The sequence below is a fragment of the Giraffa tippelskirchi genome, chromosome 5, assembly GCF_054371585.1.
Source record: "Giraffa tippelskirchi isolate mGirTip1 chromosome 5, T2T-mGirTip1v1.2.pri, whole genome shotgun sequence".
Lineage (NCBI taxonomy): Eukaryota > Metazoa > Chordata > Mammalia > Artiodactyla > Giraffidae > Giraffa > Giraffa tippelskirchi.
Window position 1 is genome coordinate 142283760 of NC_137279.1, and position 23136 is coordinate 142306895.

Genomic DNA, 23136 nt, shown 5'->3' on the forward strand with positions numbered 1-23136 from the left:
ATTTTCTTTAAAACTGCATATCAAACAAACAAACAAAAAGAAAAAAAAACTTAATTCAATTTTAAGTCTCTTTCATTTTTTATGAGTTACTAAGTCCAAATGTTATGTTTGTTTTCAACTACAATAAAATTAAATTTACAATAGAGAGATTGATAGTTGAGTATTGGTTTGCTGTAATATAAGACTGCTAATGTCCTTCAGTACCTGGGTTTATGTTTCTAAGTGCCTAATGATTAATGCAGTTACTAATATTACCTAATTCAAGTATATTATTAATTACATGTATACATATTATACATTATACATATTAATGTAGTTACGTATATTATCTAATTATGCATATACATATATTATCTAATGATTTAGTTATGTATACTATCTAATTTAGTGCTTATGACATATCTATAAATGAAGTGTTAGCATCCTCATCTGTAAGATGGGGAAATTAACGATTTTTTAAAAGATTGCAAATTATGTGGCATAATAGGGATTTAGTCCCAGTTCTGCAGAATTCCAAAAGTTTTCTATGATAGTTTTTTTCTGTGTTAGTATGGAATATACAATACATGCAGGAAAGTACATAAAATACAAATAGTCAACTTAAAAATGATATTAAAGCAAATATCCATTTCACCACCATTCTGATCAAAACAAAGGACACTTTTAGCTCCTGCAGGTGGCTCCTTACTCTTCACAAACCCTCTCCATCTTGGGAGGTAAAGAAGTAAAATAGTCTACCGGATTTGTCTATGTTCTTGCCCATCCAGACCGGCTCGACAAGCAGGGTTTCCGAAAGTGCGATACAGCGAGAGAATGAGAAACAAGACACAAAAATTCAGAGAAAAGCGAGGATCTGGGGACCAACACCGCTCCAAGGTGAAGGTGCCGAAACTGAATCCAAGCCAGCTTTATTATACTTTCAGCCATGAAGGAAACAATATGCGGGGAGTTAAACTATAACTCATGTGTCCTTCAGGGCCAAAAAACAAAATGATCATTAACCATTGAATAATTAAGAAACAATAATCAATAACAAATCAGTAACTAGGACTAATATTCTTATCTATAAAAAAAAATATTCTTATCTATAGATTTTCCACCAGATACATGAAACATGTGACTCTGAGACGCCAGTTGAGAAACAGTCTGGGGTCGGTTTTCCAACCACAGGATCATATCTTGTTTTCAAGATTATAACTGTTCCCTCTGGACTTGTTCCAAGAGTCTCATGCCTTATAGCATCCAGTTTATCAATAAATTATTAATTTCTTTTGTGGCCCTTGCTGGGGCTTGCTTTTCTTTTATTCTTCCTGTCTCCTACACTTGCTTGTAAAAATATTTCCTTCTTTTTATTGCTGAGTAGTATTCCATTGTGTGGATATACCACATCTTTTTACTTATTCACCTGTCAATAGGCTTTTGGATTGTTTCCAATAAAGTCGAAGATTTGTAGACAGATCCAATGAGCTAGCAATTTGTCAGTTATACATCTTAGCGACAATTTTTATATGTGCCTCAAAAGATGTGTATAAGAATCTTTGTAGTAGTATTATTCATAATAGTTCCAAATTGGAGATAACCTCCAGGCCTATGAATAGTATTAATAGACTAGATAATAAATTGCAGTATATTACATACAGCACCTTTCCACCTTGAAATGTAATCACCATCTTCATTTTTATGACCATCATCGTTTTTAAGATCATCATTCCCTTTGTTTTACTTAGAACTTCTGTGAGATTTATATAAATTTATTCATCATGTATGGATTCATTCATATCTTTCTCATTTTGGTCAATAGTATATTTTTAATATTTATCAATATTGTTGTATATAGTTATAGCTCTTTAATTTTCATTGCTACATGAAATGAAATCTCTATGTAGTATTAATTTGCTACATCTACATATCTGAAGAAGTGTTCAGATATTCAAACAAAAATGGCTTTAGGTTAAAGAATACAACATTAACAGGGACCCACAGAGAATCAAGCACTTTAGAAATAACATAGTAAAGCAAAAATTAAGACAACATGGATGAAGGTCAGAAGATGTTGACAAGTCATATTAGAATAATCTTTTCCAAAATCACACACACACATACAACACACACACGTATGCACACACTCAAGTTAGACTTCAGTTTTACAAGAAGAAACTTTGATTTTTCACAGATACAGAACATAATTTTTAAAGAAATTATTAGCCTTTTATATAATTAATAACTTAAATTGTGCCGTTCCTCTTTTGGTATTATGATTTTGTATGTGTAATTTCATTCTAGACTTGAATAAAATATCCCCCTGAGGTTCAACTGCTTCCCTTTTTCCCGTGTTTTCTCATTTCACACTTTTCACTCTTCTATGATGAGGTTAAAAGCTTTAACAGGCAATGTGCTCACTTATTTTCTTTATTCACACTCGATCATTTCTTTCTTCTAATCTCTGAGTAAAGAAAAACAACATATTCTTAATGGGTTATCTAGGGAAAAGCAACCAGGAGGAAAAACAGACATTGGCTACAGGAGGTCTAAGCCAACACTGACTTTGGGAGTGCATGCCCCACGAGGAAGAGAAGGGATGGAAAAACCAAGATGGTAGAGTCAGAACCGCAAACTTAGTAATGTGAGGGTTTCCCAGGAGTTTGCAAGTGAGAGAGCCAGAGATAATATGATACTCTGATTTCCCACAAACTGAAATAAGATTTGAGTTTAGGTTAACACTCCTGCCTTATCTTTGATTGGAACAGTGCAGCATGTACTATATACAGGTTGATAATAGGAAATACACATAATACTAAAATCTGAAGTCATAAACAGGAAAAGCACCCACCTCTACCCAGAACTGATTACACTTCATTAAGACGGGCTCTGTGAGGGAAAGCCATTGAAAAATCAAGTCAAAAAAAAAGGCATAAGTATAAAGCTCCAAGGAAGGACCAGTAATCAAAGACCGCATCTGATCAGAAACAATGCTGAGTCAATCCTTTTCTGAGTCCCAAGCAGCAAAGCCCACTTTGAAAAAGAGAACAAGGATACTGCTTGGTCTGTTAAGACAGAGGTGAATCATTTCAAATTTTCATTTTAAAACAAGACAAGAAGGGAAAGAAGTAGTGTAGGTCCAGTATGCACCCAAACTGGAAGTAGTCACATAGTGGACACCTTGAAGCTTTTACACCATCAAACACATCTACCTGTTTCCTCAAGAGGCAAATTCTCCAAGAAGTCATCTGCAGCACACAGCATCTCTTTCAGTGCAGAGAGGATCAGGACATCTATGACAGGCTCCAGTTCCCACTCTGAGGTATAATTACTAACCACAAAGATGTCAGAAAGAGCGAATCCAAGTTTTCTGTGAACTACCTTTAGCTGCAATAGAGAATGTAAAGCCCAGAAATCTTAAAACAGTGAAAAATACAGTTTTATGTCAATATAAATTATGAAAGCACTAAAATAAAGTAAGAAATTGGCAATATGTTTGCTGTTGGAGAATGTAGAGACAGAGATCTGGTCCCATAAAGGGGTTTCTTCGAGAACTTCACAAGTGAAGTTCTAATATCATTGCTAATTTTCATTTAGAATACACATAATAGATTCAATATGAATTAGAAGTGAAAGGTACCTAATAGTTTCATACAAACTACACTGAAATTCAAGCATTTTAACACCTTTATATTAGAATCTATCATTTCCTTTCATTTCCTTTTTAAATTTCTTTTCAATTTTTATTTATTTATTTATTTTTGGCTGTGCTAGGTCTTTGCTGCTTTGCACAGACTTTCTCTAGTTGTAGCAAGTGGAGGTTACCCTCTAGTTGAAATGCACATCCTTTTCATTGCAATGGCTTCTCTTGTTTCAGAGCACAGGCACAAGGCACATGAGCTTCAGTAGTTGCAGTGCGTGGGCTCAGCAGTTGCAGTGTGTGGGCTCTAGAGAGCCCAGGCTCCAGTAGTTGTAGCACTCAGGCTTAGTAGTTGCGGCCCAAGGGCTTGGTTGCTCCAGGACATGTGGAATCTTCCTGGACCAGGGATCAAACACATGTTCTCTGCACTGGCAGGTGGATTCCAACCCACTGTTCCACCAGGGAAGTTCCCTTTCAGTTTCCTTTTAAAGGTTATTCTCAGGATAAGTCAGTTTTACTAGACTAATTTAATGTAATGCTTAATTCAGGCTTAGTCCAGTTTATTTCTGGAACCACACTTCCTCGGTTCAAAATAGGACTCTGTCACCTCCTAGCACCATCAGTAAACTAGCAATTGCTTTACTCTGTGTGCTTCTGTTTCCTTGTCTATCAAACGTGGCAATGACGGTACCCATCTCATAAAGTTGTTATAAAGTATTGAATAAGAAAATACATCACATATTTAGTGCTCAACAGGCTTCCCTGTTGGCTCAGTGGTAACGAATCTGTCTGTAATGCAGGAGACCTGGATTCAATCCCTGGGTCAGGAAGATCCCCTGGAGGAGGGCATGGCAACCAACTCCAGTATTCTTGCCTGGAGAATCCCCATGGACAGAGGAGCCTAATGGTCTACAGTCCATGGGGTCGCAGAGTCAGACATGACTGAAGCCACTAAGCAGCAGCATTGCTCAACAAATACTATCTTTATTTCCTCCCAACTATGATTTCCACCTCCAGGTTCCCTCGACTCCAATCTATTCTGCACATGGGTGGCAGATTTTTATTGGCTTAACTTCAGTCATACCATTGCTCTTTCAAAAAAATTGCTGTAATTCCATATAATGCACCTAATTAATAGAATCATCTCATGCAAATGTAACTTCCTCACTCTCTCTACCACTCCAAGGATTCAGCCTTCCCCTAAACTAAACAGTGCCATGCTTCCCATACACACTACATTTTCCTTCACTGATGCATTGACTTATGCTGTCCCCAGGGCCTCAGATTTTCCCCTTTCAGTCCCTTCACTTCCTGAAATGCTGCGCCTCAGTACCACCCCAGTAATGAAATCATCCTCCTCCCCTTTAATGCACTATTTTCCCTTCTCTAAACTTTCAAAACATTTTATTTTTAATCATTTCTGTTTATCACACTCAATCATATCATATTCTTTTGTCAATTTCTTCTTATCCTACCACCTGCCCTAGTCTCTTTACCTCTTCCTACAAAATTATAAGCTTTTTAGTGCAGGGAAATTATTTTTTATTATCTGTATACTTGATTGGAGACTGTCATATTTGCTTGATCATCAAGGTAATTGATGCAAAGAGCTAACTCATTTGAAAAGATCCTGATGCTGGGAAAGACTGAGGACAGGAGGAGAAGGGGACGACAGAGGATGAAATGGTTGGATGGCATCATCGACTCGATGGACATGGGTTTGGGTGGACTCCGGGAGTTGGTGATGGACAGGGAGGCCGGGCATGCTGCGGTTCATGGGGTCACAAGGAGTCGGACACGACTGAGGGACTGAACTGAACTGAGCAAGGTAATTGATATAAGTTGAATAGAACCTAACTGAATTAAATTGTAATGAATGGAAATACCTGTGTCAGTGTAAAGATAAATATATATTTAATTTTTAAAAATTGGAAAATGAGCCTGAGTTATCCCAAGCAATTGTTTTAATTCTTCTCAAACTCAGTAGGTGTTTGTTTTTATTTTTATACACAGTAATATGCGATTAGAGTGACATGATACCCCAGAAAAAGTGTTTACAAATGGCATCACCCATTACCTTAAGTTTCACAGGCACATATTTGTATATGTCTGTGAGGTCACCTTTTGTAATCAGATCCAAGGTATCCACATGAGTGAGCAACACCACATGGACCACATCTATGCCAAAAAGATCCATATTATTTTCATTATTAAAGACAACACCAATATTTTTCATTTAATCAGCTATCAATTATGCAATATGCTATCTATGGAGCAACTTCTGAGACCTGAGAAGGTTCCGTATCCCCCACAAAAAATGCCCCCCTTAACTACTCATTCATACTTGGAATTCGTCTAACAGAGGACATATCCTTCATTGCCTCCTATGGGAAAAGACAAGACTTCAAAAGAAACCACCTGTTGGAAGAGGTAACTAAAATGTATGCTATAGCATTACTGATTGATTTCACATCCTGTCCAAACATTTGTGTTTTTATGGAGATTAGAGAAGACCAAAAGAACTCTAACACAAAAGATGGGGGAAAAGACGCATCAAGAAGGAGATGGAATTTTAGCAATCACCTCCCTGCACACCACCCTTGAAAGCTTTTAAATTTCAGTGAACAAGTAAATCAATCATCCCCTACTTCTAACTTAATCAAAGTTGTGACAAATTGGCTCATCTGCAAACAGGATAACAGAGCCTAGAAAAACTATTAATTCCCTAATTCCCTAATCCTATTTACCTTCTCCAAAGCCTTGATGCTACCTCTCCCTACTCAACATCTTACTTTCCTACATCTTTTTCTTACTGAAATATTCTTTTCCACTTTCTAATCCTTTAAGAAACAAAGGGGAATTTAGGATTCTTGGTAAATAAACACATGCTAGAATGCCGAGGTAGCAGGCAGTGAGGATTATAGTAATCTCTTCATCCATATTAATTTGTTTAATCTTTGTAATAAATCTCTGAGGTAGGCTCTACAATTATACTACAACTTTATAGATCAGAAAATTGAGTCACAAAGTCACCCAGCTTGTGAGGGATTAATTTGATTGAATCACACTGATTAGCCAGGGGAATATTCACATATGAGGGCTTCCCAGGTAGCACTAGTAGTAAAGAACCCGCCCGCCAATGAAGGAGACATAAGAGATGCAGGTTCAACCCTTGGGTTGACAAGATCCCCTGGAGGAGGGCATGACAACCCACTCCAGTATTCTTGCCTGGAGAATCTCATGAACAGAGGAACCTGGTGGGCTACAGTCCATAGAGTCTCAAGGAGTCAGACACAACTGAAAAGCAACTTAGCACACACACATTCACATACGCAATTTCTTAAGTTCTTCATCCTGTCCCCAAATCACCCAACAATATAATCAATTGCCCTTAGAAGGAAAGTGGAAAGAGACTCACCAGACTTAATCAACTCCCTTCGAATTCTTTTGATCTTTTCCACCATCTCATGGGAGAGCTCTCCAACAGAGTTGGCATTAAACACAAATGCCACACAATGGATTCTGTCCTCCAGCAACGGGCAGCCTATATGGTTACCAATACCTTTTGGCATTGGTTTCAAGGAATTAAACTGTAAAGTAAACATAAAGCAACATATTAATTCAATGAATATTTGTAAGCACACACTCTGCACCAAGCACAATGCAAGTGACTGAAACTGAACAAAACAGGCATGTCTCTAACATTAAAGGGCTAACAATCTGGTAGAGAAGACAGTTGTTATGCAGTTACATAGCTGTCCTTTCACAAGGTCAGGTAAAGCTTCTGTGAGAAAGGGTCATATACTCAGAAAACTAAAATGTTGGGAAGAGTTAGTCTGATAAAGGGAATAAGGAGATGGTAGAAAGCATTCGAGATAGAAGAAGCAACGTGAATAAAGGTGGAGGTGAAAGCATTCAGAAACAAATCTGGTATTATCAGAATACAAGGGGGAAAGTGATTGAAAATAGGATGTGTTTACTCTTGAACTAGCAATTCCTCTGCTGGGAATCTGTCCCACATATGTACTGGCAAAATACAAAGTGACATATATACAAGACTATTAACTTCAGGACTATTTGTAGTGGCAAAAATCTGATTCATCAATGACATATAGTATTCTATCACCTCTCTAAGAAAGGGGAAACCAAAAATAAACCATAAATTTTTTATATGGGTAATTATAAGAAAAGAGGAGGAATGTATTTTATGAGTCAGAGAAAAGATGGATTCTTTGAGTACACCCTCTTTCTAGATTTGACCTTGTATAGATCATAAACATAAATATAAAACTAAATTTTAAAAGCTATCCTTAACTTTAAACAAAAAAGCTTTTACATACAGTGGGGTCATAACCACATAGAGATAAACAATTTGATTGACTTGAAAACATAGTCATTTGTATATTTCTGCTACATATTTCCTAAATTGAATATAAAAATCTGCTAAAAGACTAAATTGTTTCCAGCTTTGATTGTGTTTATATTATGTTAGTATTAAATATGATCATGATTAGATTGTTCATAGTAGTAATAAAAATTTTGCTCTGAGACACAGTGAATATTATGTGCAATAAAGCAAATGAGTTGTGACATGATATTCTGCCACCTCTGGTGCACTTGAGAATAGGGATTCTGTACTTGGGAGAAATCAGATACAAATGTAAGATTGTTGTTCAGTGGCTAAGTCATATACAACTCTTTGTGACCCTGTGGACTGTAGCATACCAGGCTTTCTTGTCCATCACTATCTCCTCGAGTTTGCTCAAACTCATGTCCATTGAGTCAGTGAAGCCATCCAACCATCTCATTCTCTGTCACCCACCTTCTCCTCCTACCTTCAATCTTTCCTGGTATCAGAGTCTTTTCCAATGAATAGGCCCTTCACATCAGATGGCCAAAGTTTTAGCACTTCAGCTTCAGCGTCAGCCCTCCCAGTGAATATGCAGTTAATTTTCTTTAGGATCATGTAAGATAGAAGAGATTAAGTAAAAATTCTCTAGCCCTGAATTTGAATGGAAAGTTTCTGCATGAATCCGTAATATATTTTATCATAAATACATATATTATATATACGTGTGTGTGTGTGTGTGTGTGTGTGTGTGTGTGTGTGTGTGTATCTTAGCCCTGTCTACAGAAAAGGGCAAGAACCAGTGGCCAACCAAGAAGCAATCAACAGTTCTAATGACTGAAGCAAAGACTCCTTAGAGAAATCACTGATTCAAAATCTAGAACTGGAAATATATACAATGTGGCTTGAATATCTAGTATATCATAAATAAGAAATATAGATTTTTCAGGTTTCTGTCAAAAAAAAAAACCACTCAGTATCCAAAATGTAGAGATTCCCACTTGTCAAAAACGGTACATTTGGCATCAATATGGAGAAAAACATAGTAAATAGAAATATATCAAGTATGTTCAATTCATGAGTTCATACAGATAATAAAATAATAAATGGTAATTGTTGACAGATACAAAGAACTAACTTATTGTTTCAAAAGTTTGCAAAAAAGAGAAAAAATGGAGCATACATTTCTACCTTTCCTATATAAGCCATGAAATTAAAAGACGCTTGCTCCTTGGAAGGAAAGTTATGACCAACCTAGACAGCATATTAAAAAGCAGAGACATTACTTTGGTCCATCTAGTCAAGGCTATGGTTCTTCCAGTGGTCATGGATGGATGTGAGTTGGACTATAAAGAAAGCTGAGAGCCGAAGAATTGATGCTTTTGGACTGTGGTGTTGGAGAAGACTCTTGAGAGTCCCTTGGACTACAAGGAGATCCAACCAGTCCATCCTAAAGGAGATCAGTCCTGGGTGTTCATTGGAAGGACTGATGTTGAAGCTGCAACTCCAATACTTTGGCCACCTGATGTGAAGAGCTGACTCATTGGAAAAGACCCTGATGCTGGGAAAGAGTGAGAGCAGGAGGAGAAGGGGATGACAGAGGATGAGCTGGTTGGATGGCATCACCAACTCGACGGACATGGGTTTGGATGGACTCAGGGAGTTGGTGATGGACAGGGAGGCCTGGTGTGCCATGGTTCATGGGGTCGCAAAGAGTCAGACACGACTAAGCGACTGAACTGAACTGAACTAAATAATCTAGTAATAGAAGAGGGGAAGTTTCTCTTTCATATATGAAATGAAGGAGTGATAAAAAGAGAATGTCACTATTTTCACACTGTAGTAAATGATCTAGACATTGAACACTGATGAATACCTATAATAGAAAAATGAGAAAACCCAAAGTTGTATGCCTCTTCATGAAAGAACACAACACCACCTATGAGTTAGAAGCTGAATTTAAACATGCCCCAGGCATGGTTTTGGAACTTTTTCCATGGTTTTGGAAACCCACATCAATTGAAACAAACAGCAAGGTTCAAACTATAGGTTAGTCTAGAGAACAAACAACTAGATTTCTTAAAAATAAAATTTCAAAGAAGAATACCAGGAGATATAGAGGCAGAATATACAGACTAAAAGAGGCTAGAGAGATTTATTTGAAAATTTTTCTAACAAATTGTTAAAAAAAGATGCATGATAAAGAGAAATGGGTAATATTTTGCAAATTAAGAACAGGTATAACTTTTAGATGTGATAAGCATATTATGGCTATATTTAATAAAAGACACATATGTGCCATGAGTGTGTATATATATATGTATATGTATATATACATTTATACATATAAATGTATGTATAAATGTAAATTTATATACATATAAAACATTTGACAAATGTTTGATAAATAAATATATAAACATTTGATAAATTAAATATATATTTTAATAATAAAATTTAAAAGATATATATATTCAAATAAAAGTGAAAGCATTAATCTCTCAGTCATGTCCAACTCTTGGGAACCCCATGGACTGTAGCCTGCTAGGTTCCTCTGTCCATGTAATTCTCCAGGCAAGAATACTGGAAAGAGTAGCCATTCCCTCCTCCAGATCTTTCTCACCCAGAGATCAAACCTGGGTCTCCTGCATTGCAGGCAGATTCTTTACCATCTGAGCCACCAGGAAGACTACAGATCTCTTCAAGAAAATCAGAGAGATCAAGGGAACAATTCATGCAAGGATGGACGTGATAAAGGACAGAAATGGTAGTATCTAACAGAAGCAGAAGAGATTAAGAAGATGTGGGAAGAGTTCACAGAAAAACTATACAAAAAAGGTCTTAATGACCCAGACAATCACAACAGTGTAGTCACTCATGTAGAGTCAGACATCTCGGAGTGTGCAGTCAAGTAGGCCTTAGGGAACATTACTACGGACAAAGCTAGTGGAGGTGATGGAATTCGAGCTGTTATTTCAAATTCTAAAAGATGATCCTGTTAAAGTGGGACATTCAATATGTCAGCAAATTTAGAAAACTCAGCAGTGGCCACAGGACTGGAAAAGGTCAGTTTTCATTCCAATTCCAAAGAAAGGCAATGCCAAAGAATGTTCAGATTACTGTACAGTTGCACTTATTTCACATGCTAGCAAGGTAATACTCAAAATCCTTCAAGCTAGGCTTCAGCAGTAGGTGAACCAGATACACAAACTGGACTAGAAAAGACAGAGGAACCAGGGATCAAACTGCCAACATTCGTTAAATCAGAGAGAAAGCAAGGGAATTCCAGAAAAATATCTACTTCTGTGTCACTGATTATGCCAAAGGATTTGACTGTGTGGATCACAACAAACTGTGGAAAATTCTTAAAGAGATGGGAATACCAGACCACCTTACCTGTCTCCTGAGTAATCTGTATGCATGTCAGACATTGAACAACGGGCTGGTTCCAAATTGGGAAACAAGAACATCAAGGCTGTATATTGTCACCCTGCTTATTTAACTTCTATGCTGAGTACATTATGCAAATGCCAGGCTAGATGAATCACAAGATGGAATCCAAATTGCCAGGAGAAATATTAACAACCTTAGATATGCAGATGACAACACTCTAATGGCAGAAAGCAAAGAGGAACTAAAGAGCTTCTTGATGAGGATGAAAGAGGAGAGTGAAAAAGCTGGCTTAAAACTCAACATTCAAACAACTAAGATCATGGCATTTGGTCCCATCACTTCATGACAAATAGAAGGGGAAAAAATGGAAGCAGTTATATATTTTTCTTTCCTTTGGCTCCAGATCACTGCGGACAGTGACTGCAGCCATGAAATTAAAAGACACTTGCTCCTTATAAGAAAAGCTATGACAAACCTAGACAGCATACTAAAAAGGAAAAACATTACTTTGTTGACAAAATTTCATATAGTCAAAGCCATGGTTTTTCCAGTAGTCATGTATGCATGTAAGAATTGGACGATAAAGAGGGTGGAGTGCCGAAGAATTGATGCTTTCAAGTTGTGTGTTGGAGAAGACTCCCGAGAGTGCCTTGAACTGCAAGGAGATCAAACCAGTCCATCCTAAAGGAAATCAACCCTGAATATTCATTTGGAAGGACCAATGTTGAAGCTGAAGCTCCAATACTTTGGCCACCTGATGCAAAGAGCTGGTTCACTGGAAAAGATTCCGATGCTGGGAAAGATTTAGGGCAGGAGGAGATGGAGACAACAGAGGATAAGATGGTTGGATGGCATCACAGACTCAATGGACATGAGTATGAGCAAACTCCAGGGGATAGTGAAGGACAGGGAAGCCTGGCGTGCTGCAGTCCATGAGGTCCCAAAGGGTCAGACACAACTCATCAAATGAACAACAACAACAACATATATTTAAAGACATATTCATTTATGGGTGAAATGTTATGGCTTCTCATATTTTCTTCCAAATAATACAGGAGAGAAGAATGTGGGTAGACATAGATGAATCAGGATTGGCTATAAATAAAAAATTGTTGAAGCTGTGTAAATAAAAATTTGTTAAATAGTTTTGTCCACTTTTACATAGGTTTAACATTCTCTATAATAAATATTTCTTCTAAAGAATATTTTAAAATAAACTTAGCTACCTCTATAAGGGAACTTGACACTAAAGAATGAAAGAACCTTGCATGAATTTAAAAATAAAGTATTTTCTGTTTCTGGATAAAAATACTGGATGTGCAAAGATGTATATCAACATGCAATATAAAATTTTCACATCACCCCAATCAAAGCACCAACAAATCAAACACAGATACAACCAAATAAAGCACAAACAAGTTAATTTGAAAAATTGCATGTATGAAATAGTCAAAAATCTGTGAGAAATGAATAGTGAATGATGTATCCAGTGAGTTATCAAGACACAATTTATTGCCATGGAAATTAAAACAATTAGACAATATAATAAAAACAATATCACAAAGGAATTGAAATATATATTAATAGGACAAACTATGGAATAAAATTAATATATACATTTAGAATGAAAAATATGCAAAGACATTCAATGAAAGATGTTGGCACATTTGACTATTCATTTGGAACAAGATGAATTAATAATTAACTTAAGATCTAAATGTTTATAAAAAGGAATGGGAAAGATTTTTTGTTTTTCTTTAAAGGCCAGCTAAAGTAGTTCTTCTCTTTAATCTTTTCCTTTCTCTTGCCTGGAATATTGACACTTCTTAGCATGATCATCTTGAGAACACAAAGATTAAACCCACATGTCTTAGTCATCCCGGCCTGCTGTCACAAGTTAAAGAGAAACACCTTTATTTCTCATAGTTCTGGAAGCTAGGAAATCCAAGATCAAAATGCTAGTAGATTAGGTGTGTGGTGAGAGCCACCTTCTTGCTGTGTCCTCATATGGCTTCTAGAGGGTCATCTCTTGTGTCCTTTCTTACAAGGATACTAATTGCATTTATAAGGGCTTCATTGCCATGATCTAATCACCTCCCAAATTCTCTACCCTCAAACCTCAGCACATTATGGATTAAGCCTTCAACATATGAATGTGGGGTTGGGAGGGCAAACATTATGCCTTATGCTGAGGGATCTCAGCACCAAAAGTCAGAAGGACTCTGCCACACTGGCCCAAAACTGCCGATCTTCAGACTTCCTGTTACATAAGAAAAATCACCCATGTGAGTATATTGATGTAGTTAGATTTCTGTTTCACATAACCAAAAGCAAGTGAACATAAAACAGCATTCATTGTTATAACAGCTATGACAGAAGAATCCTTTGGATGCTTGGTGTGCTAAGTCACTTCAGTTGTGTCTGACTCTTGGCAACCGTATGGACTGTATCCTCTGTCCACGGAATTCTCCAGGCAAGAATACTGGAGTGGGTTGCCGTGACCTTCTCCAGTGAATCTTCCCAATCCAGAGATAGAACACAGGTCTCTCAAGTTTCCTGCATTAGCAGGCAGATTCTTTACCACTAGCACCACCTGGGAAGCCTCTTGGATGTTTTAATTCTTCATAAAATAAAATATCAAAAAGCAGAAAAGGATCATGAACATGTATAGTTTAATACAGTAAATCCCAATGCACTAGAGTCTGATATTGTCAACTGTGGGCAAAAATAAACATTTTAAGTATCAATCATACATTCTCAATAATTAGCTAAGTCATACCTGGTATCTGTCAGGAAAATGGCCTTCTAAGATATAGGGTATGTCATCCATGTCCAGGCCTTCTTTCTCACTCAGCCCCATTGAATCACACAGAATAAATGACAGAGTGTTGTTAACCTTCCCATCCTTAATGAAATATGTTCTGTACTGCAGAGGGAAAAAAGCAGCTTTAAGAGTTCATTAAAAAACAAACAAACAAACAAAAACACTGTAAATTGAAATGAACTCTATGTGTAATGAAATTGATCAGCAAAAGACATTTCAAATCTAGTTAACTTGAACAAAGAAGCAAAGGCTGAGTGATCTAGCATGGACTCACCTTTTCAGATACCCCGGTTGGATTAGAACCCACCAAAGCCTGGTTCGTTACATGGCCTCGGAAAACAGACTTCACTGAGTTGATAAAGCTAGACTTCCCAGCTCCAACTGGACCCAGAAGCAGAATCCGAATTTTATGAACCAGGCCTCCATATGGTACGTAATTTCTGATAGCACACAATAAGCTCTCCTTGAGCCTGTTTAGATAAGACAAGTTTATCAGTTGACTAAGGTTAAATCGTAAGACTCTACCATAAATTTTCCTAGAATTCAGTCTCTTTTCTTCTTCTATGTTATTATTTATTTCTAACTAGCAACTAGTATAAAAAGACATGAAACTATCCTATCTCAAATCCTGTTGTAAAAGAAGTAAAAGTAAAAATAACAGTTTTAACTAAAACCAATCAGACATAAAACCTTTTGGACTTAAGTATATATAAATCTTGGAAAATCAGCAATTATGTTAAACAAGAAGATAAATTATCAATAATGGACTTCAAAAACCACAACACAATATGTGACTTTTGAAGTTTATAGAAGTAGATGGTTTCTAACATGTTCTTGAAGTTCATCATAAGTATTCCTGCCCTGCCAACCACCCCTGCCCTGAAGTAGTTAAAACTGTAGCTTTAAGAATTCTAAGCAAAAATGTAGACATTCAGCCAAATAACAACTTCCCTTTAAGTATATAAAAACACTAGAAATGCCTTTCATCCACTTAGTGCTCTTTTTGCTTTAACATTGAAATTATGGAATAGTTTATGATTATAGATACAGTTTGTTCTTCGTGACGCACAACTTATATGCTATAATTTACACTACCAATTTTATTGACAGAATGTATAGTAGAATAGGGTTTTCCAGGTGGTGCTTGTGGTAAAGAACCCACCTACCAATGCAGGAGACATAAGAGACACAGGTTCAACCCCTGGATCAGGAAGATCCTCTGGAGGAGGGCATGGCCAGCTCACTCCAGTATTCTTGCCTGGAGAATCCCATGGACAGAGGAGCCTGGTGGGCTACAGTCCATAGGGTCGCAAAGAGTTGGACATGACTGAAGAGACTTGAAGGAGGAAAGGATAGTAAAATAAGTCTAAGATAATGAACAGAATAATAGAATATTAAAAACATTGACTTACTCAGTAATCCCATTCATCTTCCTTTCATCCAATAAATCTAGAGAAATAATCAAAGAATAATGAAGATTACAGGTTGTTGAATGATTGGAACTGAATGAATGTCAATGAAGTCACGAGAAAAAAATACAAAAATTGCCTTTCTGCAGGAACAGTACAGTATGGTGAAAAGCAAGTAGAAAATTACAGGAAATCTCCTTAATGTATTTCATTTGAAGAGTCCAGAGCTGGACTCAAGGTGGGCACTGCAAGGTCTTTTCTCACCAAATTATTTAGCAGTAGTGTGTGGCCCACTCCAACACAAGAGATGTGGGCTAGGTCCTCTCTGAATCAGAGAAGCAAGGCCTAGAGGCATAGACAGGCCAGGGAAAGACTCAAAATAATCTTCTTCTCCATAAATCCAATAGATCTGAAAGGGATAATGTACAAAGACACACAAATAAAAAAACCACAGGCACCAGATTTTCTCTAAAACCTACTATCAACTGTTGGGCCTCTTGGAACTTCCAATCAAATTGATTGTCTTCTTGGTGCAGAAGGGAATGTAGTACTTGTGCATGAACAATGAGAGCACAATAAAGGATTCAAGGGCAGACTTACGTCTTCACTGAACCAGTGAAACTCAGGCTCAGCATTCTTTTGTTTCTTGGAAAGAGTTACTCTTTTTTGGCAGATTTAAAACTGAAAGGATTAGGTGTAGTGATGCCGGTAACTCTAAATAACAAAAGAATAATCCTGTGTGGAACATTTATAAATATAGCTAAATGCATGGTTACAAAGAAACGTTCTTTAAATTACCAAAGGTAGAAATAGTGAAGAATGTGTTCAATGACTACAATATAAAAAACTAGAAAAGAATGAGTGGAAACAAAGAGAAGGGCAACCTCTTAGGATTTCACAAAGCACTTTTTAGACAGCTTTAACATCCAAAAGGAAATAAAAATCACAATTGTAATTGTATAGAACATAAGAATATAAATACTTAATATCAACCTTGGGATGTGTATATTTCATGAATAATAAGAAAGAAGGAAAGAAACTGAAAATAGAAACAAAAGAATAAAGGGGAACAAATCTTAGAAATATAAGAATATAACAAAAATAAAAAGGCAAATTCATAAATTGAAAAAGAATAAATTAATATAGTAATTAATTAATGTAAAGTATGAAATAAATAAATTACTAACTAGTCTAATCCAAAAAAGCCAAATTCACAAAATGTCACACCACAGGTTACATACCAGAATGGCTACAAATTGCAAAATAAAAGATTTGGGGAAAATCTTTTTCCCAAATAAAAGATTTGGGGAAAGTTTTAGAGAGACAAAAAGTCTCATATACTGCTCGTGGTAATGAAAATGGGTACGACAATGTTGGAAAACTTTATTAGTATCTACTGAAACTGAATATACACATACCTGAGGACCCAGCAATTTCATACTTATATTCTTCAAAAAAATTATATATATATACATGAACCAAAAGACACATACAAGAATATTTATAGCAATATTATTTGTACTAACCCCAAACTGGAAAATCCAAATGGTCACCAAAAGTGACTTGATCTTTTTTATAGTGTGATGGAATCATTACAATGAATATTATATGAAAATAAAAAGGAGAAAATTACTACTATATATAATACTATGGATGAATCATTAGGGAGGTAGAAGTTAAAACAGCTGACCTAGGATACATTCACTCTCTTTACCAGGGAAAGAAAAAAAGTAACTAGGTCTAATTTTCTTATAAATATGCTAGTAGTCTTGTCTCCTGGGAAATAAACTAGTGATATTTGCTACAAGGACGGTATTTTTCTCTGGAATATCTTTAACAGCATGTTTCTGGCTAAGACTTATGTGCTAAGTTACTTCAGTCATGTCAAATTCTTTGTGACCCCGTGGACTGTAGCCCACCAGGCTTCTCTACCCATGGGAATACTAGAGTGTATTGCCATTTCCTTTTCCAGAGGATCTTCCTGACCTAGGGATCCAACCCAAGTCTCCTGCATCCCCTGCATTGGCAGCCAGATTCTTTATCACTGAGTCACCTGGAAGCCATTTCTATATTACAAATTGATATATTGGCATGTAACTAGCTAAAGGCTAAAAGGCAGCCATGTATTATTCTAGAGCACAGGGCAATATCTGGCACATAAACAGGCATTTCTACAACACTTTTGTGGGTAGCACAGACAACTGAAGCTTTTGGAAGGTATCTATCCAAATGCAAATGTACATAATTCTTAAACAGCAACTCAGGATATTACCATAAAGAAGTATTTTTGTGTACTTATATGCACACAGATAATACAGAAGCATTGGTTGTAAGAGCAAATATAAGAAACAGTTTATGTCTTTAGTAAAACAGTGGGTAAACTAACTTTGATCTTTTGATACGATGGATATAATAGGAAACTGCAGCAGAAAGCATCGAGTACCAGCCAAGAGAAGTTAAAGCTCTGGTTTCTTTCTAACAATCTCACAGTCTTCAAGTTTGCTTTTTGTTCTCTCTCTCTCACTTCCTTCCACATTATCTCCTCCTCCCTATCCCTTCCTCACACTCCAGAGAACTCTGGATATGCAACTTTTGACCATGGTTGTGTTGTAGAAAACAATTTGGGGCCAGTTTTCAGCCTGGGCCTCCTGAAGATAAGGACAAGTATAAAAAATTGTTGCTCCTTACAGGAATGAGTCAGCTAGAACTCTCCAAATGTGAAGGGTTATCTGGTTAAACCTACCTTCACATCGAAAAACTTCACAGTCTTGGAAGGAAATAAAATGTTGAGACAGTCCAAGTTTATCCATTGCATTTATACTAAAATACATCTTTTTTTCCTTTAGATATATTCTGACGTCAAAATTTCCATCATTGTCTTGATCAGACAACATAGATAGTTGAAATGGCCTTACTTTGTATTCTGTAATTGTAGTCTCTTGAAAGACGAAAACAGTGATTAAATGGTTTTCTTCCCCATAGTTCTTTTGCATATATACCCCAACAATCTGATCTTCACTGTAAATCACTGTTAGAGTAGGTCCTTGTCTAGAGCATATCTGAAGCAAACTTTCAGTAGAGAATCCATGGATACTGGCCTTATAGAGAAGGCTAAACTGCTTTTCTCCAAAGTAATTTTGCAGCTTTTTTTCTTGCATCCATGTCAAACGAGTTGCCACTGACATACTTCTCAATCTGGTGGAAAATCAAATACATTTTCGATTAAATATTGAAATTTTTGCACTGCCAAAATGTTTACATTAATGCTTCTTGTTTACTTTGCGTTACAAATGAGATGTGTAAACAGAGGGTGAATAAATAGCAAGAAAAATCATTAGCTAGTTTTTCATTCTAAATGATTTCTTTTCTAATTAAAAAACAGACTACTGTTTGCAAGAGGCTAGGAATAGTGGAAAGCCACAAATCATTTACCTGTTTGGAGGATCTCTTCAAGGGCTGAAGCTGAGGGTAGCAGCTCTGTCTGACAGCTAGGCAGGCCCAAAGTGGGAGCAAAAACTTGCTCAGCAACCTTGAGGCTTTGGAGCGGCAGAGAAGAGGAAACTGAAACTTAGTGAGGTCCAGCCCAGTTGGCTGTGTGCTCACTTCCCTCTAGTAAGCAAGCATCAAGGGATCCAGCTAATTTTAGATAGTAAAGTCATATAAAAATTATATTAGAAGAATCAAGGAATTGAAGTCAGAAGGAAGAAAGCCTAATAGCTCACAACTTTTTTTAATGACTTAAAAAAAATTTTAAGGACAATTCAGTTTCTATATATGGACACACACAAAAAGCAATGTCTATTCTACCTCCAGCATGCATCTCAAATATGTTCATTTATCTTCATCTCTGCTATCGATATATTCTAAATCAATAAATGCAGATTGTTTAGTTTCCTAACTGGTCCCTCTACTTTTCTGTTTGCCTCCTCTCCAATACTGTCTCTTCAATGGAACCAGTCATTTGTAAAATATATTCTGAATAATGTAAATTTCACACTAAAACCCTTTCTCTGATTCCACACTGCTGGGGGTCACAAACTTGTGTCCTATAGGCTGAACACAACCTGCAGATTTGTTTTGTAGAGACAACACAATTCCTTTTCCTTCTCCCATTTTTTTTTCCTCGGGGGGAATGGGGCGTGAGGGTAGATTTTAAGTTTGAATGTTTTTATATCATTCTATTTCCAATTGTCCTCATAAATCCACTAATCCTGGTTCTGAAAATCTTTAATTGTTTGCCTGGCCCAAGGAGGAATTTAAGTTTTTTATTCTATTTTAAAAAGCACTATAAAATAAAAATATTTTAGGTAGCTTTTAGGTATTACTTACTTAGCTAAAAAAAGTACCAGAAGCTATCATATGATTATTATTTACAAGGCACTGTGTTATCTCATTTATTCATTTCAATAATCTTGTGGGAAAAATACCAATCTTGCCTCCAGTTTTCAGATAAATAAACTGTTGAAGTTGAATAACTTGCCAAAATTCACTCTGCTGCTAAATTTTAGACCCAAGATTTGAACCATAATCTAAGTGAAAGCAGAGTGATAGGGGTTTCACAGGCACATACATTTGTCAAAACCAATCAAATTATATACTTTCAACAGGTACAATTTTATGTATCTCAATTATATCTTATTATAGCTGCTAAAAAAGTCTACAAGTTCCAAACACTATATTATCCTGTTTTCCTCTGTATAGTAAAATGTTGTAATACAGTTAAACTGCCTGGCCACAGTTTAAGAGCAATGACATACATAGATATACTTAAATAATTCCTTAACATGAAAATAAAAGTAAGAAAGATAGCATCATAAGATCACCGGTCTTCCACTCAAGTAGATCCTCTTTTGCAAAAGCCATTAATTATCTGTTAACTCCAGAGTCTCTAGCTATGCCAGGTAAGCTTCCTATTTGTGTTGTGAACTGAGATTCTTTCATACATTCTTTCTTTCAATATTTATCAGATACCTACTATGTGCCTCCACTGGTTTGGAGGCTAAGGATATAGTAGACAAGACAAAGTTCCTGCCCTCATAAAACTACAGCCTTTACAAGGCAGGCAATCAACACAAATGTTATCTAGAGAAAAGAGTTGTGAGGAAGATAAATGGGAATAAGAGGGAAAAGAATGACGAGGGGTGTCTGCCACTTTAGATCACATGATAAGGGAGTGTCTGAGGAGATGGTGTTGGAGAAGAGCCCTGAATGAAGGTGGGGAGAGTGCCCTGGATACATCCAGAGGAAGGGCATTGTAGGCAGAGGAGGGCAAGCAAAACCTTGGATGGCAGTAAGGAGGTCAATATAGCAGCAGTAAAGTAGGTATGGAAGAGATTAATGTCAGTGATCACTCTAAAAAGAGAAAGAATATAGGGCAGCAAGAAGGCTATAGCAGTATCAGGTGAGAAGTGAAGATCAAGTAGCCTAGTGCAATAGGGAGAGAAGCAATGAAAAGTGGTAAGAATCAGCATACATTTAAGGATGACAAAAAGGCTGTGAGAACTTATTGTTAGACTTGTGATGGGAGGGGAGCAGGAATGGAGGACAAAGGAGAATTTACCCTTTGGACAAAGGAGAATGGCCCTCACGGATTTTTGTCTTGAGACTGGGTAAATGATGGAACCATTAGTTGAGATGTGTATACTGGAAGATTTCCTGAGGGGATATCATATATGCTGTCCTATACTGAAATCTGTTAAGTGCATAATACAGCTAGTTGGGTTTATGAGATCAGAGACTAGAAAAGAAGACCAGATTGAACATTGAATTTGATAATCATCAGCATAAATCTACATCTATACATCTGGAGCGGAGAAGGCAATGGCACCTCACTCGAGTACTCTTGCCTGGAAAATCCCATGGACAGAGAAGCCTGGTAGGCTATAGTCCATGGGGTCGCTAAGAGCAGGACACAACTAGCGACTTCGCTTTCAGTTTTCCCATTCATGTACTGGAGAAGGAAATGGCAACCCACTCCAGTATTCTTGCCTGGAGAATCCTAGGGACGGCGGAGCCAGGTGGGCTGCCGTCTATGGGGTCGCACAGAGTCGGACACGACTGAAGCGACTTAGCAGCAGCAGCATACATCTGGAGAAGGAAATGGCAACCCATTCCAGTATTCTTGCCTGGGAAATCCCATGGGCAGAGGTCATGGTGGGCCGCTGTCCACGGGGTCTCAAAGAGTCGGACATGACTTAGTGACAAAACAATGACCACAATATCTATATTTATCTATCTAGAAAGCTAAAAGTGACTTTAAATTAATGAGAGCAGTCCTATAGACCAAGACCTGCCCCTGTCCCCAACATCCAAAGGTCATATTTACTAAAAAGGTCTATCCAAGAAGACTAAGAATGTGTGACCAGAAAAGAGAAAAGCTAGAAGAGTAAGTTATTCCAGGAGCCACGTGAAGAATGAGAAAGTGATTGGCTGCATCAAATAGTGGAACACTTTCCTTCAGAGCCTCCTGCATTTAGACATCTGAAAAGACTCACTCTGTCTCTCAGGATCCGGGAATTTGAGGGATAGTCTCGTCTCACTGTGGCAGAGGGCATTAGGGTAGTGGCGACTATCTCTTGTTAGGGAAAGGTTGGAATTTGTTAGAGAAGGTAGCTCTGCTGCAAATAAAGAAGTGAATCTTCAGAGAAGCTGTCTCCAGAGAGCCGAGTGAGGCTGTGGTCTGTGCCAGCAACAGAGAGGGAGGCCTCCCACCCTGGCCTCAGTGAATTGCTAAAGGGTAAGCAGTTCCATTTCCCTTTTTTCATGCTCAATAGAGAGGACCTCTTGTCAAACTGGCCAGTCCTGAGGGTCCTGAGTTCTTAGTGCATCAGGGACCACTGTATTATATGCTGTTGGTGATAAGGAAGACTTTAAAGCTGATTCCAGCAAAAAACATGGGAAGGTTTCTGAAAAGCTGTGATGGGAGGAGCAGCCTCAAGCAGAGATTATTTGATAAAACAAAAGGCTTTCAGAGATTAGAGAAGGTTAAATGCAGTGTCACCACCGTCTGAACTTCTATGTTCAGGTTCCACTGTTCCCTGAAAGGCTCATAAGAGCAGAAGATCCTCTCTTCTTCCATTTTGAAGACTGCCTTAAGAACTCAGACTGGAGAGAGGGGGTCTAATATCACCTGGAAGATAGCTGTCAGCTCAATTAGAAAGATGGGACTCTTAGGGTAATACTTGACACATTCCTTGTAGGATCAATGAAACCAAAATAAATAAGGCTTAGCTCTGTAAGAATAAAGAAAACAAGACATGGAGATGGCAGGAGAAATCCCTGGTAGTCAGCACTAACCTCACATTCTTTTGAAAAATGCTGTAGAACTGGCATTTATCAAGATGTAGTTTCAAACCTGCCCTCCTAACCCACCCCATACACACGTGTTGTTGTTCAGTTGCCCAATCGTGTCCGACTCTTTGCAACCCCATGAACTGCAGCTCACCAGGCCTCCACATCCCTCACCATCTCCCAGAGTTTGCCAAGTTCATGTTCATTGAATCAGTGATGCTGTCCAACCATTTCAACCTCTGACACCCTCTTC

At 37.3% G+C, this 23136-nt stretch overlaps 1 protein-coding gene across 1 annotated transcript; it reads right to left on the reverse strand.

Annotated features, from left to right (window-relative positions):
- Positions 1–1346: 1346 nt before the first annotated feature.
- Positions 1347–19147, reverse strand: IFI44 (interferon induced protein 44). The gene is made up of 9 exons (XM_081493891.1): positions 19026–19147; positions 18337–18788; positions 15597–15633; positions 14459–14654; positions 14140–14286; positions 7038–7209; positions 5697–5797; positions 3192–3366; positions 1347–2443 (listed from the first exon to the last, which is right to left on the reverse strand). The coding sequence occupies exons 2-9, from the start codon at positions 18776–18778 to the stop codon at positions 2424–2426; spliced, it is 1290 nt and encodes a 429-aa protein (XP_081350017.1). The 5' UTR covers positions 18779–18788; positions 19026–19147; the 3' UTR covers positions 1347–2423.
- Between the last annotated feature and the right edge of the window lie 3989 nt (positions 19148–23136).